This window comes from Amphiura filiformis, chromosome 19, assembly GCF_039555335.1.
Source record: "Amphiura filiformis chromosome 19, Afil_fr2py, whole genome shotgun sequence".
Classification (NCBI taxonomy): Eukaryota; Metazoa; Echinodermata; class Ophiuroidea; order Amphilepidida; family Amphiuridae; genus Amphiura; species Amphiura filiformis.
The window spans coordinates 37,856,992-37,867,882 of record NC_092646.1 but is presented as its reverse complement, the minus strand read 5'-3'; the positions used below and the strand labels follow the sequence as shown (position 1 = coordinate 37,867,882).

Sequence of the window (10,891 nt, the reverse complement as noted above, 5' to 3'; positions counted from 1 at the left end):
CGGTCCCTGAACTACGGTGTACCATGAGGGACATGCAAACTTAAAATATTTTTTCACAAACTCAAATATTTTTTTACAAACTGAAATGATTTTCTACAACTCAAATAGTTTTTTTACAAACTCTAATATTTTTTTTACAATCTCAAATAACTTTCTACAAACTCAAATAATCTTTTACAAACTTGAAATATTTTTTGCAAACTTTCGACTTTCACGAGAGAGCAAGACTCCCAGCGAGACTCAGGCTATCGAGATTGAGTATATGCGCGATGCGATAATATGATTTTTTTTAAAAAAAAGAAGGGTCTTAGACCGCTCGGCCACACGACTTGTTGGTATCCATCTTGAATTTTTTTGTACATATAATCGCAACCTCAACATAGGCTTACCACGTGGCAAGCAAAGACAGAAAACGTACCATATTTTGGAATTTTATTTGCTTAAAAACATTAATGTGTATTAATAGCGCTCAATTGTTGTTACGAGCCGCACCATTTGATTTCCAGGGGGCATGGGATTTTTTTGAAAAAAAAACTTCGCCCACTAGTGAGACGAAAAAACAACTTCGCCCACTAGTGAGATGGAAAATAAATCCTCCCTTTGGAGGCGATAAAAAAATACAAAATTCGCCGCCAAAAAAAAAAAAAATCTGCCTGACCCAAACTCCATGCACCCCTGATAATCTAATGGTGCGTCCCCTGCGTGATCTAAATACAGAAATCCGACAATAAATGGGCCTCTACATGCACAATACATTATATTAAAGTTTGCAAAAAAAAAAAAATAGTTTGTAATAATTATTTGAGTTTGTAAAAAATCATTTGAGTTTGTAAAAAATTATCAAAGTTTGCAAAAATTATTTTAAGTTAGCATGTTCCTCATGGTACACCGTACTGAACATAACATATCCGTGGGCATATGACCGAAATTGCCTGGCAATTGACGTCTCATGTCAACACAGTCTATAGTGTGATTAGAACATTATTGTCTGGTGATCATTATAGTATGATCAGTACGAAAAATCCAGATTTTCAAAAATTAAAAGAACCACTTTTTAGCGGGAATTTTCGTAAGTTACACAGCTGAAGTTATGAAAGGGTTGAAAGACTACAATATTATGGCATAAACAAGAATATGTTCGATTGGTCTTTATTCCTATAGTCTGTGCCCTTAAAAGGGCATTTCGTGATCCACAGCCTCATCCCCCACTTTGCTCCAAAAAGTTGAGATTTTTATATCACTGGAAACCTCTGGCTACATAATGTTTATGTACAAAATATTTCTTGCAGATTAATTCGTTTAGCAAAGATATCGTGAAATTTGAATTTCGTTCTGGTGCACCAGAACGAAATTACAACGCATTGTCTATGGAGCAGTGCAATACACATAATCATGCATAACTCGTGAACGCAAAATCGGAATCAACTGAAATTTTGGGAATAGGTTTTTTCGTGGATATCTAATGAAAAATGACATAAATAGAGGATGCTAGGATCACGAAATACTCCTTTAAGTACTAAGTACATTCAGAATTAGTTGGGGGTTCAAAACAATTACTTAAGAAAATCGGTTGAATGCGAGAACATCGTAATATAAGTGACATGGTAAAAAAGGTATGCGTTCCCAATCTTGCGGACATAATATGTTTACGTAGTAGTTGGTACAAATGACTTTTCGCAAAATCAAGTGAAACAAAAGTCGACATTCACGAGGACTTGAACATGTGAGCTCTATGACTTCCAATCTGCCCTCTTACTGAACTACTTCTTCTACTTGATTACAACACCAGAATCCATCAGTTGAGGACGTTGAGGTCAAGGTCATCTAGAAGTGTCCAGCAAACACAAAACGATTATAAAAGTTTAAAACAGGTTATATTTTGCGGTTTTTGGTTTTGGTCAAAACGTTTGAATGACCAGATGACATTAAATGTCGCGTTACATATGTTTGTCAAATGTTTTTAAAATGTTATAGCAAAACATTTTTTTGAAACATTTTTGCCCAATATTTTGCCAACACTTAGATAACATTATGTTAGAATATTTGCATTAAGTTATCAAAAAATGTTTTGAACGTTATGAAAACATTCTATACACTTTATATACCCTTTATATAACCCTACATTTAAACATTTTCTGGTAACCTTTTCTAACCTTTTGGGAATGATGTCTTTCCGGGATTTTTGCGAGGGACATGGGGGCTATATTTGTCTAAATAGTCCATGGAAGTCAAATCAATCGTCAAACCTTACTAGCCAGAGAGTGGTCACGGAATTGAGGTTTTTGACTAATACTACAATCCAGTAAAAAACAGAATTTTGAACAATATTAAGGGCGTCCTCCTAAACAAATGTTACAATATGGCTTTAATACACTTTACAGAAAATATCAGAGAACTATGGCCCAATACACAAGGTCTAATTAAACCATTTTTTCAATGAGGGACGCAGCTTTATATAGGAGCAGAATCCTAATCAACATGTAGAAACCATCGTTACCAGGATAAGCTCCCTGAGATCACGCATGGGTAAACCTAGATAATTGAGAGATTGCAATTTCTAACTCTAAAATGCTGCACGAATGTCAGATAAATCAATTAAAAATCATTCTAATGTGACTAGTGTTCAGTTAATTCAACTGGAAGGCAATGGCATAGAAGGAAACGTTGACGGATAACAATCGTAATATCTCAATTTGAGCAGTTAGTTCCGTGTCCAGCTGATTTTAAAGCTAAAATGGGTTATTCCAGAAAAAAAAAACGACCACCCTCTATAGAGGGCAAATCTGTCTTTAAAAAGATATACCTGGAATTCCAGAGCACATTTTCAAAATAAGTATGGAATTCCAGCAGTTTCTGATTATATGTTTTATTATAATTTTCAGACACAATGGCTTTGAGCAAAAAAGTATGGAATTCGAGACAAAATAATCTGCAGAAAAGTCAGGATTTACTTTGATTTAATTTTGCAAAATTAAGGGAAGCAAAAGTGAACATTCACCAGGACTTGAACATGTGGGCTTTGTGACTTCATTATACGCTCTTGTTTAATCTGTTACTCCTTCTTTTCGGAAAATCCAAACACCTAGATGCCATTAATTAAAGCTGCCCACCCAATAAAATATTTTTCCCAGGAAATCCACAATATTCTCACAACATTGATTGGTGGGGAAAGGGAAGGCGGATGTGTGGAAATGAAACATATAGTGTGCGCACTGCGCAGTTATAAACCATTTTAATTTTTTAAAACTTTGGCTGGTATTACTGAATGAGACTTTAGAGGTGTTCGAACACATTTTTTTCTGAGATTGTAGTTAAATTATTTTATTTCACGCGAATAAAATTATAGTAATTGCTGGGGCTCACACTCATATCATCAAGCACTGATGCACCCACCGGGAGTCTAATTCTTAATCAAAAGAGAGATAAGACGACTGCTTGTATTTATTCACAAAAGTCAAAATAAGGTTAACATATCTATATGTATGTCAACTTGGAACTTGAACTTGCTATCCATATACATGATATAGGACGGAAATAGTGGTCGTACTCTTTTATCTGGTATCAGTATATTGTAATATTGCATTATATTATTCTCTCAATGTACAGTATATAATACTGCAATATTCATGGAAAATAGGAGAGGCGTGTCCGAGTATTTGCTATAAATCTAAGGGAATGACGAAATCGAATGCGACGAAATCAAACGATTTGATCCAGTAACAGGCATAAAGTCGAGTCCAATTTGTCTATTCAATCAAGGAAAAAAGGTGGAAAGGGGATTGACTATGGCGGACATAATAACTCTCAATGTTGGTGGTCACACCTACACGACAACAAAAAGCACATTGACTCGCTACCCTGATTCCATGTTGGGATGTATGTTTGGTGGCGAACTACCGTCATCAGTAGACAAACAAGGCAACTACTTTATAGATCGAGATGGTAAGGTGTTTCGGCATGTGTTAAATTTTCTTCGAACTTCTCGGTTAGTCTTGCCGAAAAATTTCACCGAGTATGAGCTGTTGGGTGCGGAAGTAGACTTCTATCAGATACCAGATTTGATCGATGCTGTTGCTAAATGTAGTGAGGAAGCGCATGTGGATATTGTTGTTATTGAAAAGAGAGTAATAGGCCCTCTACATCAGCATCGTTTTCATTCCGATTGGATAATACGCGGACGCCAGCAAACTTTGGCACATATATCCGAGTTTTTCCTCAAAGAGGGGCCTGCAGGCTGCAATGGAATTGTATTTGAATCCGGTGAATTAAGAATCAAAACCTACACGTATCGTAACGGATATCATCAATTGTACGATAATTCGACTCAGAAAACATTTCATTCTATGAAACATATCTACCACTATTTGCTCACCAAATTGTTGCAACTTGGATATTGTCTCCATGATACAAAAAAGGGACATTTCACTAATGAAGGAATCGATGATGATGTGCGTCAATTTGGGGTAACAGGTGATACGTTTTATTTCAAAAACTCTACACGATAATTTTTAAGATAAGAGCGGTGTATCATCAGGAGTAACTATGAAATATTTGGGAGGCTTGTTTATATAAATGTTTATTAGAGAAAATGCAAAAACAGTTTGATCGACGCCATTACAAAATATCGCGAAGATGTTATTGTTATTTATTTATTTGCCAAACGTACCATGTTAGACATAATCTCCATCCAAAGATTGGATACTGGCACCCCCTAAATTACAGAACGAAATCGTTCAAATTGGGCGCTTTCGTTGATGACGTCAGTTCAGGGATACACAGTTACTTCCGGTTTGATTGTAAACACAACATGCCCATGCATCACAGTGGTATCGGGCCAACGATGCACGATCTCAGTCATTATCATCTTACTTTACATGAAAAATATCTTAAATAAGAATAACATGAATGAATCATCAATATCAAATCAAGAATGAAGTTCCTGAATAAAGTGTGTGGATTTAAAAATGGGGAATTTAAGTACTGTGGTGATTTAGTATGCATTGCGAAGAAATTGCGGAGTCAAGCCATCCACGATGTACATAGGGATTAGGGAATTAAAGTACAGCACGAAGAAGCGAAGATTCGCCGAAAAACTGGCTGCAAAAACTAACTGCTAGTGCTACCAGTTCAGATCATCACACCAAGTTGAGATGAGCTTCATCACAATGAGAAAATGAAGCAATGGAATAAGTTATATGTAAGTGGCGTAGCGTCATAGGGGCACGTGGGGCACGTGCTCCCCCAATTGATCTGAAATTTTTAAAAATTCCATATAAAATTGTCGAAACACGGCTTGTGCCCCTCAATCAGATCCGGTGCCCCCCCCCACCACCAATGTGATGACCCACGCTACGCCACTGGTACATTTAAAAAAAATAGTTCTAAACATTATAACCGGTCATGAATGATACTCATACGGGATGAACTCAGTTGTCGAGTGTTGACACTTGCGGTATCCGCGACCGTACTACTTGCAGACAAATTATGATGCATTTGATATTCCCATTCTTTAGCTTTATTGGCCATCAAAAGAATCGGAAAAATTGTTTTTAGTATTTTGACATCATAAGCTTTCCATTGATATATAACTTTATTTATAATGAGTTTTACCTTTAAACTAGGTGAAAATCATCCTTGATGTGAGGAGAAACATGAAAGCGTCAAGATGATATTAAAGGACAAATGAGGTCAGATGTCACCACCTGATATTCGTGGCTCTTGAGCCACAGTAGCTCTAGTTTCAACTGGCGTTGGCATAAATAACGTTAACATAAGCAATCGCAGTATCTCAATTTACGCATTTACTTCACAAGTCTAATTGAAAATGGTCCACTTTTCTGAGCCCCTTCTAATATGTTCTACCCCTGTCCAATGTTGAAATGCCCAATATTCTCCCAACATTGATTAGTGGGGATAGGGAAGGCGGATATGTGGAAAGAACTTTTAGTTCAGGCAATATTTTAATTCTTAGTTTCAAATGAATCATATAGTTTGTGCAGTGTAGTAAGAAGGCCCATTCAGTGATTTGCTCATCCGAACGATCGTAAAAATCATCACAATTCAGATGTTGGTACCTTTGTCACGGGTTTTGTCATTGTCATAGATATGTGCTATAGCCTGCTAAAGTGGTTCAGCCAAAAGCCGCGTATTTAAGACAAAATAAGGCATTTTACATGAATTTGTAATTTATATACTGACATTAGCTTTATCAATAAGTTACTTTATCAATAAGTGTGATAAGACGACAGCGTGTATTTATTCAAAAAATAAGGTTAACATATCAATATGTCAACTTGAAACTTGAACTTGGACTATCCATATAGGACGGAAATAGTGGTCATAGTCTTTTATCTGACATCAGTACATTGTATTATTGCATGATATTATTCTCTCAATGTATATAATACGGCAATATTCATGGAAAACAGGAGAGTCGTATCCGAGTATTTGCTATAAACCTAAGGGTATGACGAAAACGAATGCGACGAAATCAAACGATTTGATCCAGTAACAGGCATAAAGTCGAGAAGTCCAATATTTGTCTATTCAATCAAGGAAAAAGGGTGGAAAGGAGATTGACTATGGCAGACATAATAACTCTCAATGTTGGTGGTCACATTTATACGACAACAAAAAGCACATTGACTCGTTACCCTGATTCAATGTTGGGATGTATGTTTGGTGGCGAACTACCGTCAGCAGTAGACAAACAATGCAACTACTTTATAGATCGGGATGGTGCAGTCTTTCGGCACGTGTTAAATTTTCTTCGAACTTCTCGGTTAGTCTTGCCGAAGAATTTCACCGAGTATGAGCTGTTGGGTGCGGAAGCAGATTTCTATCAAATACCAGAATTGATCAATGCTGTTACAAAACGTCAGGAGGAAGCGGATGAAGATATTGTTGTTATTGAAAAGAGAGTACTAGGCCAACCATATCACCGTCAATTCGATTGGAGATTACGCGGACGCCAGCAAACATTGGGGCATCTATCCGATTATTTGCTTTGATTATTCACTTTACCTTGTTATTTCAACCTAAAATGGACAGCAACCCTTAACGTCAGTTATTACTAGTATTATTAACCCTTAACGTCAGTTATTACAAGTATTATTTCAACATTTTGAATAAAGAATAACAAAATCAAAATTTGACTGAAATCGTACATTAAGGCTTTAACTATGCATCGTGTTTGATAACATTAAAAAGTCCCATGTAACAAATGTACATTGACTACATTCTAACCAAGAAAGGACCCACTCCAAAGGTAACTTAGGAGTTTTATTCGCGAACTTTCACATAGGGCTATTTCATTTAAAATCCGCACTACCCCTGTGAAAGATTTTGGAAATATCCTCCGCAGGGGGTGTATGAATATCAAATGGAATGAGCACATTAAGCGGCTCCATATGAATTTCACACACCCTCTGATTCAATCGGGATCAACAGAACATTGGAGAATGAGTTTCAAATGGAGCTGCTAGTGTTCATTCCATCTGAAATACATTCTCCACCATGTGGAAGATATTTCCAAAGTATCCTACAGTGAGAGTGTGGATTTTAAATGGAATAGCCCATAACCTGGCTGCAAAACCAGGTGGTGGCCGCATTGCATTCTCTAAATTCAGTAAATTTTCATCGTCAACCGTGTGTTTGAATGGGATTATTTTGAAATTTTAAAACGCTTGAAATATCACAAACAAATAGGCCTATGTTGATAAATAATATAAATACAAGCTAAAACCGTTGGGGTTCGATAATGAACCCCACAAAACTAACCGACTATATTGGAAAATGCCATACGGCCGGATATAACAAACGAACTGTACCCAACAATGGCCACACTCGGACATTTTAATCGACAAGCCCCCTTCAACATGTTCAAAAGCAATAGAGGCCCTGCATGAAATTATCGATTGGCTCCAAACAAAGGATTTGAGCCGGTGTCCTTCGCCGTAGTTATGGCGGAGTGCAGTCCATTCAATCAAATGTTGTCATCAACCTATTTGATCGTAGTGCAGGGTTGTGTGTGATACGAACTGTCACGGTAGATTGCAATCATGCTTTTGTTGAATGCATTTGAGTAGTCCGCCATATTTACGGGATGATACGTCACATGCAAGGCCTCTATAGTTCTTGAAAGATAGTGACATAATGATTGACAGCTGTCACGCTTTGTACTTAGTGGCTTACTATGAATGGAATTATAATGGATTGCAAAACTGTTCTTTGTTTACAAGTTAAAGTTTGTAAATCAAAGACTTGAAACAGCACATAATGCCCGAGGACGGAATGAATGTCTCGGCTTTAAGAATTCACTTTGTATTATGTGACATGTATAATTTTAGTTACAAAATACAGAATAATTCAATATTATTTTTGGCTGTACTAAAAATAGCATGTCCGAATAAGATTTTAGATTCGTGTTCATAAATGTGCATCTTCAAAAGTTGGATTATCTGTGCCATCCAATGACGCCCTCTTTGTATCTCCATTGATATCAGTATTAAAAGCGCCATCTTGTTTTTCTTCGTTTCCATTAGTAGTCGTTTGGTGGCGCCTATGAAAAATAAAAAAAACAAAGAAGTGGTCAGGAAAATAACCAGGAGGACGCAAATCAATGGTTTGGTTCAAATCTTTCGTACCGGATATTTTGTAGTTTTTATAAATGATTTATATCCATTTGTTGTCAAGGTTCAAATTTGTTGACGAGCTGAAGTGCGGAATAAATTAGCGACGTCTATATTAAGGGGCGTAAAACAGACTTTTTATGCTTTTTGGTCAGAAAATGTCAATATTTACCAATTTGCGAGAGTAGGGAAGGAAAAATTGGGTTCGCTATGCTTTCGTGGAAAAAAAATAACCCAAATCTTCGGGAAAGGTCCAAAAAAGGTCTATTATTTCAAATTCAGCCCCACCCAAAAAAACAAAAAACAAAAAAAAAACAATCCTGGCTACGCCCTGTCTATATTAAACGAGTAGTGAGTAATGCACCAATATAAAATGCTGGTTTCATACTACCCTGCCGGTTGCCGCTGAGCGGCGTGGCGCATGCGCACTGCAAACAAACGGACACAATCAAGGCTTGTCATTGGTTGAAACGCCCTGCCGATTGCCGCAGCGGCAAGCGGCAGGAAAGTATGCTGGGGGCATAATGCTCACTCAAGGATCTCATCTTTTGCATCTCAAATTTGCGAAAGAGGCCACTTACTTTCCAAACAGTTCTCCTTCTTGCAAAGTCTCAGGTAAGGCTTTTCCTTTCGTCTCGGGCAGGATGAGAGCAAGAAGACCAGCCGATATGGAGCATGCGCCAAAAATGATCAATGGAAGAGGTTTCCAATAATCACCGAGTACCAAGATAAGTGGTGCTAGAATGCCACCAATACGTGCAGACATTGAAGATATCCCCATACCAGCACTCCTATGTAAACAGATTAATGAAGAAGTTACAGAATGTTTACGTACTATCGTGACTATTAATTCGAAGACATCTCCATAGATATGGTATAGTATACAAATATTGACTGCTATGAGGGGCATAGTTAAAATTATAGGTCCACGGTGACCTCAAAACCATGACTATGCTCCGAGGCGTACCCGAGGGGCATAGCCGTGATTTTGAGATCATCGTGGGCCTATAATTTTAACCATACCCCGAATAAAAAGCAGTCAATATTTGTTTCATATACCAAATCTTAAGATTCTTGTCATATGGTTGATTAAAAGCATCGATTTTGGGAAGGAACAGCACAGATTACAATCTGCGATTCCGCGTAATTATAACGCGCGAAAATATTAACGCGTGCGTAATATCATTTTACGCTGGGAACAACGCACACGCAGAACTATGCCCGGGAAATAGTTACTTTTGCGGGCATAGTCAAAACTATGCCCGCTCTTTTAACCAATCAGATGGCAGGAATCTTTAGAGCTCTTTATATGAGGTATATAATTGGATTTGTTATATGCGTTGCCTGACATGACCCGGTCCAAGAGGAAGCATCAAGGATATATCGCCATGTGATTCGCAGGGGTGTAGATCCATATTCCGAAGTGTTTTGTTCAGAATAGTGTTTGCTCAGAAGGATTATTTATCTGTGCTTTTTCAGTCTATAATATCGAATTGATTAATTCGAATTAAACAATTCATCGAGTGGCCATGGGCAGTGCCATTAGACATGTTACAAGACTACCAAGTGACAGGTGATGGACCGTACCCACACAATTGAATAGGCACGTTTTTGATAATTTTCTTTAAGGTTACTCAAAACTTACGTAGCTAATTTATTATACATCAGCCTTTTTAATATGTTATGAAAAACTTAATTTTAAAAATATCTAGCGACGGAAATAAAAATCCATCGACGGATAGTCTTGTTATGCTCTCACAATCTTAGAAAAAAATCTGAAAAATCCAAATTTTGGTCTAAAACATGCCCAAGGTTACTGCTGTCCCATTCAAAAGTACAGGAAGACCACCTACAGCGTTGAGGTCAACTTTCTAGACTTCCTGTCTACTGGCAGTAATGGCTACTACCCAGTGCTAACATCAATGAATTGTTTAATTCGAATTAATCAATTCGATATTATAGACTTTTTCCCCCGACAAATTTTTATTCCGAAAGGTTTCTATTCTGAAGGGTCAGTGTTTCGAAAACATCGTGTATTTTGCACCGAAAAAGTTTGTATTTAAAAGAGTCATTTCTCCAAAAACATAATTTTCCGAATAAAACCCTTTCAGAGAGGTCAACTTTCGATGAAATAATATACATTTCGGAATAATTACCATTCGGAGTACGTGTAATGACAAACAGTTTTAGGTAAACAACCCATAGGACCTTTTGGACATAAAATATTTTAGAGCGGAAGTCTTTCGGGTTTATGGCTTGCT

General features: G+C 37.1%; 1 protein-coding gene across 1 annotated transcript in view; it reads right to left on the bottom strand.

Annotated features, from left to right (window-relative positions):
- Positions 1-2,778: 2,778 nt before the first annotated feature.
- LOC140141250 (organic cation transporter protein-like) overlaps positions 2,779-10,891 on the bottom strand; it is a 29,015-nt gene continuing 20,902 nt past the window's right edge. Inside the window, exons 9-10 of the mRNA XM_072163058.1 lie at positions 9,212-9,421; positions 2,779-8,560 (exon numbers count right to left, since the gene is read on the bottom strand). Of these exons, the coding sequence (XP_072019159.1) occupies positions 8,428-8,560; positions 9,212-9,421 (343 nt within the window). The 3' untranslated portion in view covers positions 2,779-8,427. The remainder of the gene's footprint in view (positions 8,561-9,211; positions 9,422-10,891) is intronic.